Raw genomic sequence first — 21,322 nt, 5'->3', positions numbered from 1 at the left:
CAGCAGTCCTGTGGGCGAACATACCTTGATGATGCTAGAGATCAGAGGAGAATGGGCCGAATGATTCAAGATGATAGAAGAGAAACTTTGACTGAAATAACAACTTGTTACAACCAAGGTATGCAGCAAAGCATTTGTGAAGCCAAAACGCGCACAACTTTGAGGCAGAAGGGCTACAACAATCAATCAACTTTATTTATATAGCGCTTTTACAGTAACTACGTTTACATGGACAGCAGTAATCTAATTATTGACCTTATTCTAAATAAGACAATATTCTGATTAAGGTGTTTACATGAGTTGCTTTTAGAGTACTCCGTTCATGTTCCCGTTTTACATGTGCTAGAACATAGATCGATTATGGCACGTCATTACGTCCCCATGTATAACAAAACATGCGTTTTTATAATGTTTTATATCTACATTTACGTTGATTTATTTTTGTAATATGTATTGCCTCTTTTTTTTTTTTTTTGAAGAGACACTGCCCCTCTTTCCTCCTTATTGACAGCCTACATTTAGAATAATAGCTTTGATTAATTATGAAAAAGGTTTAAAAATCATGACTCTTTGGTTTGTTTTTCCTGCCGTCGAGCCACAGGCGTTCACTGAATGACCCATCTGGTTTGCGATTACAGATACAAACTTATTGTATTTTACTTTTACAATGAGCATAATAATTACAACAAAAATAAAAATAGAGAGAGAGGACGCAGTGTTCACAATGAACAGTCAAGTAAAACACACACCGCCCATAGCAACGACGTTTATGGCAACGACTTTTCAGACCTACAGATACGTAAAAGATAAACTCGACTTTTCCACTATTTGTTACTGTTTTGTACACGTTGTTATATTAAGTATAATTCCAATTATGTTTTATTGGCCACAATATTATCGATGATTGTTGAAAGGGGCACTTTTGATTAATTTTCAAAAAGGGCAGAGGCTCCAACCCACAAAGCCTCCCCTCTGCACTCCCCTGTTGTGCGTAACGGTATGTGTCCTGTCACAAAATGCGGTGAAATCTCCGACATGACATTAATAGTTAGATTAAGGTGTGTACATGTCTCTGATAATGCGACTAAAATAGGCATACTCCACATGTCTTAATCCGATTTATGTTTAGTTAGATTATGACTTTAATCAGATTAAGGTAATTAGAAATCGCTGTCTACATGGTAGCCTCTTAATCAGAGTATTGTCTTAATCAGATTAATATCGGAGTATTGTTGTCCATGTAAACGTAGTCAGTGATGATTGTTTCAAAGCAGCTTCACAGTGTCAATCAGGACAATATTGCAACAAAATTTGATTTGTCTAGTTTGATTTGGATTGGCTTTCAAATGGAAGATTGTATCAAAGAGCACACCCAGGTTCCTCACTGACGATGAGGGCTTGACAGAGCAGTCCTCAAGTGTTAGACAGTTTTTTAGGTTATTACTTGTGGAGCTTTTCTGTCCAATAATTAAAAATTCAGTTTTATCTGAATTAAGTTGCAGGAAATTACTATTCATCCAAAAAAAATATATACATATATAAATATAAATTATTGATATTAAAAAAGTACATTTTTTTTAAATATATATACATTTTTTATATCAGCTATGCACAACAGCAGAATACCCCACTGGGTACCATTCATGTCCACTACAAATAGGAAAAAGAGGCTACATTTGCACAAATTCACCAGAATTGAACAGTAGAAGTCTGTAAAAATGTTGCCTGGTCGGATGAGTCTTGATTTCTGTTTCAGACAGATAGACATTCAGATGGTAGAGTCAGAATTTGGCGTAAACAGAATGAGAACATGGATCCATAATGCCTTGTTGTTACCACTGTGCAGGCTGGTGGTGGTGGTGTAATGGTGTGGGGTATGTTTTATTGGCACACTTTAGGCCCCTTAGTGCTAATTGGGCATTGTTTAAATGCCACAGCCTACCTGAGCATTGTTTCTGACCATGTCCATCCCTTTATGACCACCATGTACCCATCCTCTGATGGCAACTTCCAGCAAGATGATGCACTAGGTCACAAAGCTTGGATCATTTCAAACTGGTTTCTTGAACATTAAAATGAGTTAACTGTACTAAAAGGGCACAGTCACCAGATCTCAACCCAACAGAGTATCTTTGGGATATGGTGGAATGGGAGCTTTGTGCCCTGGATGTGCATCCCACAAATCTCCATCAACTGCAAGAAGCTATCATATCAATATGGGCCAACATTTCTAAAGAATGCTTTCAGCACCTTGTGGAATCAATGCCATGTAGAATTAAGGCAGTTCTGAAGGCGAAAGGGGGTCAAACACAGTATTAGCATTCCAAGTGGAATAATCCTTTAGGTGATTGTATAACGCACTGTCCATCTTATTTGTCTATATGCTTAATTTTTAATAATTAATTTATTAATGATTAATTTTTAAATATTTTTTTAAACAACTTTAAACTTTATTAATCGAACGTCAATGTTTTAAATTGACGATGACGAACTTTCCTTATCTATTTTACAGTTGCTCAAACACTCACCGTGTCATTGGCCCGTTGTGTGTGATGTAACATCATACCCTTTATGCCACTCCTCAAGACTCTCTCTGCAGCTTTAGGGCTGTTTGTGTGCAACTGGAGACTCAGAAGGACTGCGGTGTCAACAGGGTGACTTTGTATTTGCGTATTTTGAAGAGGGGGGCATCGCTTTGAATAGACTGTTTTCACAGCGGAACAGTCCAAAATGCAGCACGTATGTGGATTATGGGAAAATCACAGGTGAAGCTGTGTGTGTAAATTCGGTCACGGATTGGTGGCAGATCCAGGTGAGTCTCCGCGTCAAAAAACACGACTCGATAGATAGCATATAATGTTTATTTTTATTTTTATAAAGTGGCAGAAAGATTTATGATCTGCCATTGTGCACAAAACTGCTGCAAGTATTAGGCTAAAAACAGCTGCGTCCATATAGAGTCTTGTCATTCTTGGATTATTGCATTTTATTTATTATTATTATCTACATATTTAATACATGATATTCTTTTATGATTTTGTTCTTTATAATGACGGTTTAAATAAGATTAGATTTTTGAAGGATGAGCAGATTAAAATTTCACCAATAACAATGTTCCTTCCTGAATCAACATTTCAATAAACTAAATTTGTAAGACAAGTTTACAGTTTTTGTCAAGTTTTGGCTTACAACCAGGGTTAGGTGCTTCTACATCAGTGTGATCATAAGGAACATTTATGGGTTAGGTTAGGTTTAGGGGTAGGGATAGGGTTAGGGTTGGGGTTGGAGGATACATTTACAGACAGGAAAGTTGTTCCAGGAACTACACAATATTGATCTACAGACTTGTCTGTATTGCCAAAATCCACGGTGACCATAGAGTAAGCTACTCTTTCTTCAGGTATTTTTTTGGTTCAGTTGGGTTGACCTGGGACCATGGGTTAGCTGTCTGACCTGCATCGTCATGGCTTACTGAGGCAATATGTGTTTGTTTATGGCTATCACATTGTTATCAGTGACTGAGAAGAATGCCGTGGCAAAATTGGCCCCTGGAGGAGAGACCAAAGGAGACTGGAGTTTGTGTAGAATCAGTAATAATTGTAGTGCAGTTTTCTATTCCCTAGTAGTAGTTTTTTGAGCATCAGATGAAAAGATTTTTTTAGAGAAGACTTGCAAAATATGTATAGATTGACCCAAGTCTTTTGACTCTATACATTTATTGATCCCAGATTGGCCTCCTCTGCCAGCTTCTCCCTCCTGTCTTTGTGCCCTGTTATATCTTATAGTAAAAATTATTTTAAGGATAAATATTTATTTAGTTATTTTGTTAGTTAGTTAGTGTTTGATTTTGGTTGGTAAGGGGCAACAATTTCTGTATCTAAATATCTAATTTTATGCATCATCAAAACACTACCTATTAGTTTTCCACATTGATTACCTTGATCTGTTAGGAATGTATAGGTTATGTAAAATATTTAACTTACTCTAATATATTAGCCATACTTGTCTGTTGTGCTGGTAATTTTGCTGCTGCTGACAAATTATTATTATTATTAAAAGTGAAAAGTGGATATTATTATATTTTAAGTCGTTTGGCACCGAAATAGAAAGTGGATGTCAAATGTTTTGAGGTAATTTAAACCTGGACTTCAGCCCACTTCATTCTTTATATATATATATATATATATATATATATATATATATATATATATATATATATATATATATATATATATATATATATATATATATATAACATGTAAACATAAAATGTAGTCTAATATTGCATTAGTGTAAGATATTGTTGCCACGTGGTTGTAAAAACGATCCAAAAACCTTAAAAAAGATTTATGGCCTTTTCAGTCTGTCTCTCTCATTGGAACTCATCATTTCCAAGCAGTAACTTTCCATTGTCACCTCTCTGCACCTGCTCATTCTTTGGTTGAAGCCTTGTCTTTGTAACCTCGTGCATTACCATGCAATCAGAAATAAGCATTGCTAATTTTTCTTATGGGATGATGATGTGCTTGTGCTTTTTCGTTTGCGCCTGTTTGAATAGAGAAGTTGTTTTGAAAATTCACGTGTGTCTTAGTGTTTGTAATTGTCCTGCTCTCAGGCCTGAGTCTTATCAAATCAACATGTTACTTTTCGTCATCATTTTACTTAGCTGAGAGAAAGTCTGTGCCAAAACTAATGTACTGTGTGTATTACTTTTTTTTTTTTCCACTAATGGCACCATGGCCATATATATATGATTTATTATGAGTGTTGGAAACAGTTCTGCTGCCTAATATATTTGGTCAATAAAAGTTTCAAATGAACAAAATGTATTTAAAATAAAATATATTTTCAAATAATATAAATCTCCTTTACTATAATTTTTTATCAATTTAACACATCCTTGCTGAATAAAATTATTGATTTATTAAAAAAAAAAAAATTACTGACCAGTATTGTATATTGTTGTTACAAAAGATTTCTCATTTTCTTTTCTTTTCTTTTCTTTTCTTTTCTTTTCTTTTCTTTTCTTTTCTTTTCTTTTCTTTTCTTTTCTTTTCTTAATATAATATATATTTTTTTTTATCTTGGCATAGAGTTAACCCAATAATAACACATAATGACCTTTTAGCTGATGTGATGAGTGAAGGTGTTTACACATGCTAAGTGGTTGTTTTGCATATCTAGATTGCTGTTTCAAGTAGAAACAAACTCTACAGGTGGTATTTAACGTGCTTGGTGTGGACAACTTATTGAATTTGTGGACGTTTATTTCTCATATAGAAAAAATGCGGAGAGATGCAGAGCAGGCGCTGACTCTGATGTGGCTCCTCTCTTGGATCCCACACAGCATGTGTAAGTGTGTGTAGTGGACCTAAATTCAACCAATCAATTCAGACAATTGTTATAAAACATATAGCTTTAAAATACATACTTTATTAATCGGAAAACCTTTTTTTATATACTACATCAGGTATATTGTGTATGCCATTCAGATTTAAATTCCTGCATTTGAATTTATGTTGCATTTTTAAGTTCCATATTGAGTTTAACCAAGAATTTACCAAAGTTTCTATATAGTTTTTAATAATTAATTTTATTTTTAGGTATGAAATACTCATAAACATGTTTCAACACATAACATATGGACTATTCCCAGAAGAATTCAATAATAGGGGTATTCTATAATAGGCTTTTTGCAGATATCATAATCATATCTTCAATTACAATATCTCTCCAGGTCATTCTCCCCCAGGGAGGCCCAAACTAACAAAATGCCGGTCACCTGAGAAAGAGACCTTTACTTGCTGGTGGGAGCCTGGATCAACTGGTGGATTGCCCACCAGCTACCACCTGTATTATAGAAAAGAGAGGTTAGTGCAACCTAAATCACTATTCATCATTGTATGTTTAAACTTGCCATCCAAGGTTTGTGGTTACATAAATTCCCCCAATGTCTCAATGCATGAACAATTGCCTCATTTTGTGTTTATTCTGACACTGGTTAGAATATAGGCTTTATTTGGCTCAATAATATTATAATAATATTCCATGATTTCATGTCTATCAGGAACATATACTGTTACTGAGATACCAACTCCAAATATTTGAACAATAGAGTAAGACTTTTTCATGTTTTTGAAAGAAGCTTTTTATAGCTGCCATTAAAAGTACAGTAATATTGTGAAACGTTACAATTTAAAATCATTCCAATATTCTGATTTGCTGCTCGAAAGAAATATTACTTGTCAATGTTGAAAGTTGATGTATTATCAATGATGAAAATAACTTTTTGGGAAAACCCTGAGTTTTTTTTTAGGATTTGTTTTTATTTGAAATATAAATCTTTTGTAACATTAACATTATATACATGTATTTGTCACTTTTTCTGCATAAAATTCATAAAATTAAATTTTTTGAATAACATATTACTATACTAACCTCAAACTTTTGAAAAGTAGTGTATATTGGTAGCTTTCATTGGTAGCTTTTATTCATTCTGGAACTTATTTTTTGGTTATTCTCTATATGCTTGTATGTTTATATAATATGTTTTTCCAGAACATTACACATTTGTACAGCATGCACACACATTTATTCACAAGCACACTAAAACAAATTGGCATGAGTATATGTTTACATATTTTCTAACAATAAATCTCAGGTTCTGGTTCATCTGTTGTCCAAAAGTTATGTCATCAATTTTAACTTTTAAACCATCAACAAACTTTTTTAGCTCAGTGAAAGTCTTTGAATGCCCGGATTATCATAAGGAGGGGAACAATTCCTGTTATTTTGACAAGCAGCACACCTCTATTTGGATCATATACAACATCACGGTGGTGGCCTCTAATGCACTGGGAAAAGCCTATTCAGAATCTGTGGAAGTTGATGTTATGGATATCGGTGAGTCCATTTATTGTGTTTACAACATACTAAAATGCATCCAAAAATGGATTTGTTTTTATGTGCTTGCAAAATGCCCCTAGAGTATACTAAGCATGCATGAATGGCTAATGATGTTTTACTACAGAGACCAATTTCAGGGTTGTTTTGACAACAGCCACAGTGCTGTGAACTGCCTGCTAAATATAGTGTATATTAAACAGGGATGGCGACCTCAGTGCTGGAGGGCCGCTGTCCTGCAGAGTTTAGTTCTATCCCTAATCAAACACACCTGCCTGTAATTTTTAAGGAATCCTGCAGACATAGTTCAGTGAATGACACGCTGCAAAATCAGATTAATTTCATCACGGTGAAACTTTTAAACGGTTAAATCATCATACTAGAACTCAAGGCAGATAATGCACGTGCAATTATATAGTTTAGTTACAATTTCCCCTAACCATTTCAGTTCCTGCTAGAAATGTGTGTGCTTATCCATCTGTAACAGTGAGTTAAACGGTGATGAGTTTTAGAGCATTGAGTGCAATGGAAAAGTACTAAATGGCACTAAACAGAGGCCGCTCTGGCTGACTAGTTGAACAGAATGAGGATGAACAGGTTTGTATCTTTCAATATCAAACATCCCACTGAAGATGCTGTAAGGTGATGGCATATGGCATATAGTTGATGCTCTTAACACATGGGGGATTTAAAAAAAAAAAGCATTAATACAGTTCAGAGTATGCTTTTTAAATAAAAAATAAAGAGTGTGCTTTTTTCCTGCATTTATTTGATCAAAAAAATAGTATAACAGTAATATTGTGAAATATTTTACACCTGAAAGAAACTGTTTTCTATATATTTATATATATATATATAAAAGCTTTGCCATCATAGGAAGCACTTATATATATTAATAAGATAATTTATTCCTGTGATGGCCAAGCTGATTGTCTTCAGTGTCACATGATCCTTCAGAAATTATTTAAAATTCTGATTTGGTGCTTAATAAACTTCTTGTTATTATCAATGAAAACTGTTGTTGAAAACATTTCTTTCAGTTTTTTTAACTTTCCTTGAATATTTTGATCAATTGAATGCGTTGAATTGCTGAATTAAATTTTATCAAATGTTTTTTAAAGTTTCTTTTGATGTGAACATATCGCTCTGTTTTAGTTTCTCTGCACTGGCTTCTGGTCTGTTTTCGAATTGATTTCATAGTGCTCTTATCTTTAAATCTTTAAATGACCCCTTCTTACCTCTGAACTTTTGTGTAAACCATCCAGCGAGAACTCTTAGGCCCGCCAGCAACCTAACTGTTTTTCCTAGGTTGAAGTTAAAATCTAAACTTTGGAACGGTTTACTGATTTCTATTATAACTGTAGCAACAGTACAATGTTTTAAGCCAAATTGCTCTTCTCTTTAGCATACAACTTGTAATGTCTTTTGTTGCTTTTTTATGCCCTAGTTTACATCCATTAATGTCTTATGGTAGGTTCTATTGTATTTATAATTCATTCTAGTTCAGTGCAGCACATTTGTCAACCGTTGTTGTTATTTTTAATTGTAATACAATATTTTGCCCATACAATTGAATTGACTTGTAGTGTTCAAAAAGCATATGAGGAATAGACACCATTCATGTATTTCCTTTTTTTAGTCCATGTGTTGTTGTCACTGTTCAGTTACACACTGATTCTAGTGGAATATTGTGTGTCTGTGCAGTTGAATGTCATTTAAGATGATTCATCTTCTTTCACACAGTGCAGCCTCACCCTCCAGAGAATGTGAATGTGACTTTAATGCGGACCAAGCACAGTCCCTATTTCCTGGTGGAGTGGCAGCCTCCCCGTGACGCAGACACCCGCTCAGGCTGGGTAACAATCAAATATGAAGTTCGCTTAAAAATGAACAGCGGATACGAGGAGGTGAGATTTACCAAGGTTCTTCAAAATGTTCTTATGACTAAATTAAATTGACAATATTTAGGCCAGGTTTTTTTAACTTTGAGGTCCATAAATAAAACAGGATTTTCCATAAAAAGTTTTTTGAACCTCTAAACAATACCCCATAATGACAACTTTTTGTTGGTAATCTTTGCAAATTTATTCAAAATAAAAGAACGAACAAAGTCACATGTATATAAGTATTGTGGCCTTCATAGTCCATAAATGGAAAAAGTTTGGAACGACCAGGACTCTTCCTAACGCTGTCTGGGCATTCGGGGGAGAAGGGCCTTAGTCAGGGAGGTCACTCTGACAGAGCTCCAGCGTTACTCAGTGGAGAGAGGAGAACCTTCCAGAAGAGCAACCATTTCTGCACTCCACCTATCAGGCCTGTGTGGTAGAGTGGCCGAAATAAACTGCTCAAAAATAGGTGTGCCAAGCTTGTAGCATTATATACTCAAAAAGACTTGAGGCTGTAATTGGTGCCAAAGGTGCTTCAACAAAGTATTGAGCAAAGGTTGTGAATACTTATTACTATTACTTAATTTTTTTATTTGTAAGACATTTGCAAAGATTTCAAACAAACTTCTTTCATGTTGTGATTATGGGGTATTGTTTGTAGAATTTTGAAAATAATGAATTTAATCCATTTTGGGATGAGGCGAAAAGTGACGCGATACCATGATTTTGATACCATGTAGTAATTATGATTGAGACACATTCTTCTTGTGTTTGTAGTCATATGATGCTGGAAAACAGTTGGAGTTTGGCATCTATAGTCCTCAGCCAGGAGTAAAGTACATCGTGCAAGTGCGCTGCAAACTAGACGAAGGCCTCTGGAGTGAATGGAGCCCATCTACTTTCATCCAGATTCCAGACAGTAAGATGATACCGCCAACAGCAACTCAATCTTTCACACCTTTCAGCCATTGTTCTACATTACTAAGCAACAGTTCTGCCTTTAGATACATTTTAAAAGGGACCCATTATGCCCTTTTTCAAAGTCTTGATTTGGTTTTGAAGAACTTCTAGAAATGTTCAGAAAACGCATTTTTACATATGTTATCTTATTGCAGCACCTCTCTTCCTAGCATGTCTGAAACACTTCAAACATCTTGAAACACTGTTTATATCTGGCATCTATGAGGCTTCTACTGCTCAAAAAAATGTAATGTGCTCTGATTGGTCGGCTGGACCAATCTGTTGTGATTGGTCAACCGGGATTTGTCATGCCCCTTAACATACTGCAAGTTTCAAATTTGACACACTCGTAATGCTTAGTAATGCAATTTAATCAGGCCTCGCCACATTTTTTTGCATTTGCTTTGGGCGGGAATTATATAAATGAAGAATAATGTGAGCAAAAGACATCTGTTTGGCTAAGTCCTGGCTTGAGTTTGGTCAGCCAGAAAAAAGAAAATAGTCAGCTGTATGGAGCTAGAAATATGACTAAATGATCTGAATTTGAATTGTATAAATCTGAATTATTGACAAGTGTAATCTAACAAAATTGAATATTATGTTGCATTTTACATAGTTCTGAATTTGAGTTTTTTAAAATGTTGAATATAGAACCTTTGAAATTGAACACATCTGAAATGTTTTTGTGTCGAAATTGTTTAGACATGTATTTTCAAACAGCAGATATTTTGTTCTGAATTAATAGACTGGAAATATTCAGTTTTTGAAAATACAGATTCAAGATTTCAGATGAAGAAGAAATTCAGATCATCAAATTCAATATTCTAAAATTCAGATCAACAAATTCAATATTCTAAAATTCAGATCATCAAATTCAATATTCTAAAATTCAGATCATCAAATTCAATATTCTAAAATTCAGATCATCAAATTCAATATTCTAAAATTCAGATCAACAAATTCAATATTCTAAAATTCAGATCAACAAATTCAATATTCTAAAATTCAGATCGCAGAAATTCAGAGCTTACAGAAAGTAGGCCAGAGGTCATCAGGGAAGAGTAAAGGATGTCAGAAAAATCCAACGGAGCACCATTTGATCATTTCATTTCCTATTTGTAATGGAATAAAGAGAAAAGATCGAACAACCCCTTTATACTTTTTTGTTTATTTTCGATTAATGCACTGAAAAAGAGATTTCGGCTAGATTTCTCATTTTTCGTGTGGTTTACCGCACAATTAAATAAGGTTGGGTACTGATTCATATTTTATATATCAGATAAACATTTTTTTCTGTGAAATGGGTTAAGTTGCACAGAAAAGTTGCCTGATCTAGGACCTGCCCTGTACAGTTTAAGAAGCGGTAGTCTTCTACTGCTATAAGACTACTATTTTGTTGAACAGACCTGGGCTGAATCTGAAATCGCCCCCTATACCCTCAAATACATACCTGCAAACAAGTTTCAAAATCCGGCCTATCAGGTACAGAGTATAGAGTACAGTACAGAGTAAATTTTATGAACTGTAGAGTGTATTGGGGGGATTTTTGGTGGTATAAATATATTGATTTTGAAGTAATATTCTCATCAGTGTTCTATCAGCTTTTATATAGGCCTACTTAAATCTGCATATTTGTGATATTTACCCCAGGGGCGTTATGTCATTTTATAAAGGCCATTTTTTAAATCTTATTAAATGTATGCATTTCATGTTCAATTCTTACATTTGATTAATAAATGCAGTTATAATAGTAAGACACTAGGGCTTTTACCAATCAAATTAATTAATTTAAACTGCAAAAATAAAACAGCAATAAATAATGTTATGAGATTGATGTTCTAAATGTTTGAATATACAAATAAAAAAATGCAATGTTTAAAAATACTTTTAAACATAACTAAACCGCCAATAGGTGGCAGCAAGTGATCGTCTTAATAAGTGAGTCATTGAGTCGTTCATTCAAATGATTCATTCAAAACGCTGATTCATTCAGTTCAAAACACCGCGCTGAGTGTTGTTCCTTTGGAACTATATTCGTCGGTGAAATCATAGTTGAAATAGAACAAAAGAAGTTTTTTGAGTCTAAAATGTAATTACCTAATAATGAATTATGCTACACAATTCACGATTGCAATGTAGCTATTTGAAATCGTTTAGATTGCTGCTCACTTTTTTTGATTTCTCCACGAATGTCTCACAAAGAGACAGGCAGCCAGCCTCAATGTGACTTTGTTACCAGAGATACGCTCCATTATCAGCCGCTGTTTACATTGAATATAATAATAAATAAATTATTATCTGGTTATTTTAATGTTTTATTTGTCCTGTCAGGAAAGTAAAACCCTCTTTCATTTGTCCCAGATAAAGATAATGTGGAGCCCTTACAGACAGCCCTGTGTGTTCATTCATGATTTCTCTCGTGCTGTAAAGCGGAGGTGATTGGTTCATGTCGTGAGCGCTGCCTTTTGCTTTTTCACTGAGGGCTACAGTGATCTGTGAATGTCACGCCATAGACTGTTAAAAAATAGGTCACGCATCATTAGAGCATTTCCCATTATTATTGTTAACAACTTCACCCCCCACCCCCAAAAGAAAACTCATCGGATCTACATTCATTCACTTGTTCAAGTTAACTGTATTAGTGGACTAAAGTAGGGTATTTGGATTCAACCCTGGAGAACGACAGATGATGTCAAATGCTTAGATTTTCTTCACTAATCAGCGATTTGTAAATCACGCACGAAAAATGAGAAATCTAGCCGAAATCTCTTTTTCTGTGCATTAATCGGAAATAAATAAAAAAGTATAAAGGGGTTGTTCGATCTTTTCTCTTTATTCCATTACAAATAGGAAATGAAATGATCAAATGGTGCTCCGTTGGATTTTTCTGACATCTTTTACTCTTCCCTGATGACCTCTGGCCTACTTTCTGTAAGATCTGAATTTCTGCGATCTGAATTTTAGAATATTGAATTTGATGATCTGAATTTTAGAATATTGAATTTGATGATCTGAATTTTAGAATATTGAATTTGTTGATCTGAATTTTAGAATATTGAATTTGTTGATCTGAATTTTAGAATATTGAATTTGATTATCTGAATTTTAGAATATTGAATTTGATGATCTGAATTTTAGAACATTGAATTTGATGATCTGAATTTTAGAATATTGAATTTGTTGATCTGAATTTTAGAATATTGAATTTGTTGATCTGAATTTTCGAATATTGAATTTGATGATCTGAATTTTAGAATATTGAATTTGATTATCTGAATTTTAGAATATTGAATTTGATGATCTGAATTTTAGAATATTGAATTTGTTGATCTGAATTTTAGAATATTGAATTTGATGATCTGAATTTTAGAATATTGAATTTGTTGATCTGAATTTTAGAACATTGAATTTGATGATCTGAATTTCTTCTTCATCTGAAATCTTGAATCTGTATTTTCAAAAACTGAATATTTCCAGTCTATTAATTCAGAACAAAATATCTGCTGCTTTAAAATACATGTCTAAACAATTTCGACATAAAAATATTTCAGATGTGTTCAATTTCAAAGGTTCTATATTCAACATTTAAAAAAAATTCAAATTCAGAACCATGTAAAATGCAACATAATATTCAATTTTGTTAGATTACACTTGTCAATAATTCAGATTTATACAATTCAAATTCAGATCATTTAGTCATATTTCTAGCTCCATACAGCTGAGGAGCCCTTTAACTCAATCTACAGAATTAAAGGATGATGATGAACCTTTAAAGTGAAAAATGTAAACACGTCTTTGTGTCTCTTATATCGCAGATATGTCTGAAACACAGAATGCAGTTATGATCGCTGCCGTCACTCTAACTGTCGTCATTTTCCTGCTGACTGCAGGTGTGCTGACAGTCAAGAATAAACGGTAAGCATGTCGTCCTACCTCATCACAATGACGAAGGGATTTACACTAATGACTGCATAAAAGATAAATTTTCCCAGGATTTCCTTCAGAATACAGAATTCTATACTTTAAAATTCATGACATAAATTGAACATTAAAATAATAATAAATCCACCTAATTTTTCAACACAGTTTTCCTGTGTATGTGCAGGACTTCCCATTCATTAGCCACTATAGGTCAATTACTAGAATAACAATAATAATATTCATCAAACGGTAAAACTATTTGTGCAATAAAGCTCGTTTGATTACAATAATAAATTAAAATATGATTACAAATACATTTTTTATATACTTACAGCATAATGAAAAAAGTAAAAAACAAAAACAAAACCTGTGTAGCCTGACAAGCCAGACCCACATCAAGATGTTTGGTCTGGAAACTCAAAAGGGCTCAATCCGAGGGGCGGATAAAAGATTGTCTTTCAAACTCCCTCTGCATGCGATAGGATAGCGCTACCACCAACCAGAGCAACGAAGGTGAAACAGAGCTTGTTGATAGATTAAACATTCGCCGTATCCGGTCGGCTAAACTACGAACACATCTTCCCTTTTTAAGAATGACTTCAGTGCCGTTTTTTGTTCTTTTCTCAGAGAAAAGCTTAACTCCAAGTCTTCCAGAGTCGCGGTAAAAGCTGATTCGAAAGACCGCCGGCGTTCGCCAGTTTCTGTGTTTACTAGAAGCACGCAAACGCAACTTGGCCTTCGTCATTATGGCCCCGCCCACCGACTCTATACACGATGTGATTGGCCCGGCAAGAGTTTGGCGATTACCGCTCAGAAGGGTATTGAGAGTTGCTAGAAGACACTCGTGGGCAGATTAAATTTGCTATTAAATTTTGCAGATTGTGAAATGCTGTTTCATGCATACTGAGCTTTTTACACTGTTAAAGACTTGGATTCCCATCCTAAACATAGACAAAGTTTTAAAAACTAAGTTGGACGTTTGATGGAGTATTTCTGTGTCAAAAATACTCATACTGTAAGTTTCTCACAAGTTTCGGAGAGTTTTTTTCGAGTTTTTGTCCGCTTGACGTTGACAGAGCGGAATGTCCTTGTATGGGCCGTACGGGCTCTTCTCCCGGTAGGGCGCGCGCGTGCGCGCGTGACTAGAGCAAGAGAGCAAATGCACGCCCATAAACACTGCTCTCAAGGTGCAGATCCACTCGTCCGTGAACACTTCTGACGCACCGTGCTCCACTTTATTCCTATGGGTGACGTTAAGCATTCCGGGAAGGCAGCGCTGCATTTGAACCGATTTGAACGCAGAAATGACGAGAAATGTCACAACATCACGCTTCAGTCGTGTCGCAAAAGTGGATCTCCACAGTCACTGCTGTCCGGACTTCACGAAATCAACAAGAAGTGCGTTTTTGACGGAGCGGTCCCAACGATAAAGGTTCACGGTCGTGCTTTGGAAGCAGGCGGTGAGTAAAACTGCTTAAAATATTTAACTTTTGTTGACTCTCGTCGCGTAAGTAAACATCAGTAAACAACACGATCGTCTATAGTTAATTTATCAATGGAACATGCGACGTATGGTGTGTGTTTAAATACATTTGTTTAGCTGACTAATATGTCAGTTTGTTTATTGTAAAAAAAAACAAACATAAACCTAGGCTAGGGCACGTTCTAGCGTGCTTCTTCATTCAAATGCGCTCACGGTTACTCCATTGTTTTTTTTATACACTAGTCTGACGTGCAAAACCGTTTTGCTTGCTACTGATAAGGTTTAGTCGCATACAATAGTCCATAAACCAAATCATGTCATCATAAACCACGAGTAAACAAACGCAAATGTTGACAGGCCACTAAATACAGTACATACAGTCTTGTTCAAAATAATAGCAGTACAATGTGACTAACCAGAATAATCAAGGTTTTTCGTATATTTTTTTATTGCTACGTGGCAAACAAGTTACCAGTAGGTTCAGTAGATTCTCAGAAAACAAATGAGACCCAGCATTCATGATATGCACGCTCTTAAGGCTGTGCAATTGGGCAATTAGTTGAATTAGTTGAAAGGGGTGTGTTCAAAGAAATAGCAGTGTGGCATTCAATCACTGAGGTCATCAATTTTGTGAAGAAACAGGTGTGAATCAGGTGGCCCCTATTTAAGGATGGAGCCAACACTTGTTGAACATGCATTTGAAAGCTGAGGAAAATGGGTCGTTCAAGACATTGTTCAGAAGAACAGCGTACTTTGATTAAAAAGTTGATTAGAGAGGGGAAAACCTATAAAGAGGTGCAAAAAATGATAGGCTGTTCAGCTAAAATGATCTCCAATGCCTTAAAATGGAGAGCAAAACCAGAGAGACGTGGAAGAAAACGGAAGACAGCCATCAAAATGGATAGAAGAATAACCAGAATGGCAAAGGCTCAGCCAATGATCACCTCCAGGATGATTAAAGACAGTCTGGAGTTACCTGTAAGTACTGTGACAGTTAGAAGACGTCTGTGTGAAGCTAATCTATTTTCAAGAATCCCCCGCAAAGTCCCTCTGTTAAAAAAAAGGCATGTGCAGAAGAGGTTACAATTTGCCAAAGAACACATCAACTGGCCTAAAGAGAAACGGAGGAACATTTTGTGGACTGATGAGAGTAAAATTGTTCTTTTTGGGTCCAAGGGCCACAGGCAGTTTGTGAGACGACCCCCAAACTCTGAATTCAAGCCACAGTACACAGTGAAGACAGTGAAGCATGGAGGTGCAAGCATCATGATATGGGCATGTTTCTCCTACTATGGTGTTGGGCCTATTTATCGCATACCAGGGATCATGGATCAGTTTGCATATGTTAAAATACTTGAAGAGGTCATGTTGCCCTATGCTGAAGAGGACATGCCCTTGAAACGGTTGTTTCAACAAGACAATGACCCAAAACACACTAGTAAACGGGCAAAGTCTTGGTTCCAAACCAACAAAATTAATGTTATGGAGTGGCCAGCCCAATCTCCAGACCTTAATCCAATTGAGAACTTGTGGGGTGATATCAAAAATGCTGTTTCTGAAGCAAAACCAAGAAATGTGAATGAATTGTGGAATGTTGTTAAAGAATCATGGAGTGGAATAACAGCTGAGAGGTGCCACAAGTTGGTTGACTCCATGCCACACAGATGTCAAGCAGTTTTAAAAAACTGTGGTCATACAACTAAATATTAGTTTAGTGATTCACAGGATTGCTAAATCCCAGAAAAAAAAAAAAAAGTTTGTACAAAATAGTTTTGAGTTTGTACAGTCAAAGGTAGACACTGCTATTTTTTTGAACACACCCCTTTCAACTAATTGCCCAATTGCACAGCCTTAAGAGCGTACATATCATGAATGCTGGGTCTTGTTTGTTTTCTGACAATCTACTGAACCTACTGGTAACTTGTTTGCCACGTAGCAATAAAAAATATACTAAAAACCTTGATTATTCTGGTTAGTCACATTGTACTGCTATTATTTTGAACAAGACTGTACCACAGAGACGGACGTCCTGCTGCCCCCCCCCACCCCCCACCCCCACCCCACCCACCTTAATAATCTGGTGGATAGCACCATGAAGTTAAATCTGCATTTCTGTTTTCTTTTATCTAGGGTGAAACATTTTTTTCTGCCACCAGTTCCAGAACCGAAGATCAGTGGCGTAGACAATCAGCTTCTTAAGGTACAGCAGACACGATCATAATTTGTGCATTTCTAGCTTGTTAAAGGGGCCATATCATGCATTACTTTATTTATTTTTCTTATAATATTAGTGCTGTTTAGTTTTAAATGTTGTGCATTTTTTCTTTTGTATACATAACTCATTTATACCTGATACTGAAGATACATTCCTGATATTTACATGATACTCCACACATTAGTAAAAGAAAAAAAGCCAAAAACATGATTTAAAATGAAATGAGCCATTTCTTTGCTTTTGTGCCTTGAAGACTTAGTGTTAAGAAGGATAGTTCACCCAAAAATTAAAGTTCTGTCATCATTTACTTATCCTCATGTCATTCCAAACCTGTAAGACTTTTGTTAATCTTCGAACACAAATTAAGATCGCTCTCAGATTAAAAATATCTGCATGTGTTCCGAAGATGATCGAAAGTCTTACAGGTTTGGAACCACATGAGGGTGAGTAGATGATGACAGAATTTTAATTTTTGGATGAACTATCCCATTGATGTAAACATTCCTCTTTGCCATGCTGTGGGATTGCTGTTAAATCCAAAATAGATTTTAATGGTCAAATGTCTCAATAACAGCCTCTTTGTAAAGTTTGTATTACATTGTGAAAGTTTCACAAAAACAATATGTACTGAGATCTTCTGTCATGGTCACAAAAAAATAAACATTTCCAACTGACAATGAATTGACCCCACAAAACTGCTGTGCCAAAATACAAAGATCATTTTACTTATTGTTTCACAGAGTGGGACGTCCGAGGAGATCTTCAGTGCTCTGGTTACTCTGGGATATCCCCAAATAGCCCAGAGCTCAGACCATCAAGTGGAGTATCTTGTGGTCTCTGACTATGATGAGGAAACTGAGTTTGATAGCAAAGCTTGTGTTGAGTACCAAAAAGAGAAAAATGATCCCACAGATACTGCACACAACAGATTCCAGATCACATGGAACAGCTGTCAGGGGCTAAACACTCCATTGAGTGAGCCGGTCCACCCTGGGACCTGCTGTGTCCTTGGCGATCCTCAACAGCGACTTCACCTTAATTCCAAGGGCTCACCAGTAAAAGCTCAGGACCAAAACTCTGAAATAAGCAAATGTCAACATGTCAGCATCACGCGTGCTGGACTTACAGGGTACGTCGAGGTTGATGAAGAGAAACAAGACCAGAAGCTCCCGGTAGGGGAGGACTACAGTCTGGTCAGTGACATTATCAGCGACCGTATCCTTGTACTACAAGACATCATCCCTGTACAGGGACACAAAGACGTCAAATGTGACAAAACTTCTGGACCTGAGGAAACTGGAGGTGTCATCGAACCTCTAGGATACATGGAAACTGTGACACCATTTCCAAGTGGTTCTTGACTATTTTGTGACTTCAACTTTAGAGGTTTGGGACTGTTTTGTCTTGTAATGCCCTGTTCAAACTATCAAGCACTTTTAAGCAAAGATGTGAGAAGGGTTCTTACAGAAATCTGTGGAACGTTTCCCATACAATGGCATAACTTGCTGCTTAACTGCCAAAGTATAATGCAATCATTGGAGAAATTAATTAGCTAGTCATGATTGTTTCCCACAACCACTCTTTTGTCATTTGAACCACGTTGGCGCAACAATCTAGAATTGTTTGGAGTAATAACTTCTGCTAATTAATTGGTTTATGATTTGAACTAATATCAGATTATTGCTGTAAAAAAACAACATGGCACCTGAGGACTACTTCAATATTTTTGTTTGCCATTATTTTGCTTTGTTTCCTAATGTTTGATTCTATCCTGGGATGCTAAAGCACATTTACAAAGGCACACTTTAAAAACTGTGCCTTCGTTTTCTTTCCAAACTAAAGGATGTAGAATGAAATCTGTATACACTCACCGGCCACTATATTAGGTACACCTCGCTAATGCGAGGTTGGACCTTGTTTGCCTTCAGAACTGCCTTAATTCTTCAGGGTCTAGATTCAGCAGTGTTCTGGAAACATTCCTTAGAGATTTTGGTCCATATTGACATGATAGCATCACGCAGTTTCTACAGATCGTTCCAACACATCTCAAAGGTACTCTATTGGATTGATATCTGGTGACTGTGGAGGCCATTTGAGTATAGTGAACTCGCTGTCATGTTCCCATTAGAGCTTTTGTGACATGGTGTGTTATCCTTCTGGTCACTCACTGGTCACTCAGAACTGCCACTCTCTGGACATTTTTTAGAAAATTCTCTGTAAAATCTAGGGATGGTTGTGCGCAAAAATCCCAGTAGATCAGCTGTTTATGAAATACTCGGACCAGCCCGTATGGCATCAACAACCATGGCATGTTCAAAGTCACTTAAATCAACTTTCTTCCCAATTCTGACACTCATTTTGAACTTCAGCAGCTACATGCCTAAATGTATTGAGTCGCTGCCATGAAATTGGCTGAATAGATCTTTGCTAATGTTACTGAACAACTAAACAGTACCTGTACCTAATAAAGTGGCCGGCAAGTGTATGAAATTAAAGTTATAGATTGTAAAACCCAGGATTGCCGCAATCTAAAATGAAATTTACCTGACAAGCCAGCGAAACTGGCTTTATGGTTACAGGTCCCAGATCATGTTGGTAACAACAGAACTCGCAACCATAGTTTGCAAACGATACTGTGAAACTCACCCCTGCATGTTGTATCTGTCAACCTGCACAACTCCAGTTTGCACAAAAAAACGAGAACAGTTTCTGTGGGTAATTTAAAAAAAAACAGGAATCTGCTTTAATGAGCGGAAAAGGAGACTGAAAGGCAGTGTATTTCTAAACCCATTACACATCGACCAATAGCTGTTAAAAAATACCCCACTAAAGATGATTATATTAATTGTTAAACCTCTCAAAATGTTTCTTCAACCTACTACCTCATAGCTGACATACAAAACACCACCTTGGAGTTTCACCACTCTCTCTAAAGACCTGGCACTTTTCCTAATGCTTTTGCTGCTCCTGAATCTTTCGATGATGATAGTTGTTAAGAATTTTGATAGTTTTATGGAAAAGCGCCTTTTGTATATTTATTCAAAATGATACTATGAATATAAAAAGTGTGAGATTTCTTTGGTCAAAACAGCTAATGATTTTACTATGTATTTATTGAACTGGATCTAATATTTGTATGTCGCTCACAATCCATTTAATTTATACTTAATTTAATCTTGATTTATAACACTGATTGAATGTTAAAATGGCAATCAATATTTACTTAAACAGACTGCAAATACGTTCTTCTGATTTACAACTATATGAACTTGGAAACTCTAGAATTAAGGCTAATGTCAAATTATAGATTAGATCTGTGTAAAACGCTGGCACTAAAGTGCTGTCAAAGCTTAACCAAACACAAGGGCAGTGAGCCCAGAATTGTCTGGCAGGCCTTTGATGTTTTGTTTTAAAATCTTATATCGACCGCCTCAGAGGAGCTGGTTACGGCGGCAGACATAGACGGGTCAGCTGGTCTCCTCACTGAACATTTATGGTCTGCAGTGCAGCAGTAAAGAGTTACTTTAAGTCAAACATTGACCTGACACTATACAAGGACAAACATTTGGTTCAGCATGAAAGAAAATGGTAGTACCATGTGCAGCTTTTTAAGTTTAGTTTAATTTAAGTTGGAATGTAAGCCATTTGTTTTTTTTATACCGCCCATTGTGATACATGTACTGCATTCAGTTTGTTTGTGATGTGACCGTGTGAGATAAAGATTCATACTGAAGTTGTGTTTAAAAGAATATGTCGGTACATTGGTGTTTCTAGCATGAGTTCCTCATTCTTTCACTGACCATGGTATGTGTAATGCAGTTTTCTATCCGCTGCTGGACAAAGTCTAGAGATGCTTGCTAAAAGTTTAGGAATTGTGTTATTGACCATTTCAATAAACACCATTTTTCCGTTTATTTTTTTAGAGGTTGTATTAAGCTAAAATAAAAAAAGTTA

At 35.8% G+C, this 21,322-nt stretch overlaps 1 protein-coding gene across 2 annotated transcripts; it reads left to right on the top strand.

Moving 5' to 3' along the window:
• The first annotated feature begins 32 nt into the window (after positions 1-32).
• Positions 33-21,281, top strand: prlrb (prolactin receptor b). 2 transcript variants are annotated; one of them, XM_067438122.1, is made up of 10 exons: positions 33-118; positions 2,606-2,812; positions 5,281-5,352; positions 5,738-5,870; positions 6,734-6,903; positions 8,647-8,810; positions 9,567-9,708; positions 13,565-13,664; positions 17,284-17,353; positions 18,109-21,281. In XM_067438122.1, exons 3-10 carry the CDS (start codon positions 5,286-5,288, stop codon positions 18,727-18,729), a joined length of 1,467 nt encoding a protein of 488 aa, XP_067294223.1. In that variant the 5' UTR covers positions 33-118; positions 2,606-2,812; positions 5,281-5,285; the 3' UTR covers positions 18,730-21,281. The 2 variants fall into 2 exon arrangements, with proteins under 2 accessions (XP_067294223.1, XP_067294224.1); XM_067438123.1 differs by lacking the exon at positions 33-118 and having other exon boundaries at positions 2,585-2,812.
• The last annotated feature ends 41 nt before the right edge of the window (positions 21,282-21,322 follow it).

This window comes from Pseudorasbora parva, chromosome 3, assembly GCF_024679245.1.
Source record: "Pseudorasbora parva isolate DD20220531a chromosome 3, ASM2467924v1, whole genome shotgun sequence".
Taxonomy (NCBI): Eukaryota; Metazoa; Chordata; class Actinopteri; order Cypriniformes; family Gobionidae; genus Pseudorasbora; species Pseudorasbora parva.
Note: the sequence above shows the minus strand (reverse complement) of the source record. Positions and strands in the feature narration are given on the sequence as shown.

What these genes read in the sequence shown, in the direction of transcription:
- prlrb (XM_067438122.1), top strand. Translation starts at nt 5,286, where the DNA reads ATGCGGAGAGATGCAGAGCAGGCGCTGACTCTGATGTGGCTCCTCTCT. An exon ending in TGAACAGCGGATACGAGGAG is followed by an intron (nt 8,811 to 9,566) that starts GTGAGATTTACC and finishes TTGTGTTTGTAG; the next exon opens with TCATATGATGCTGGAAAACA. An exon ending in TAGACAATCAGCTTCTTAAG is followed by an intron (nt 17,354 to 18,108) that starts GTACAGCAGACA and finishes ATTGTTTCACAG; the next exon opens with AGTGGGACGTCCGAGGAGAT.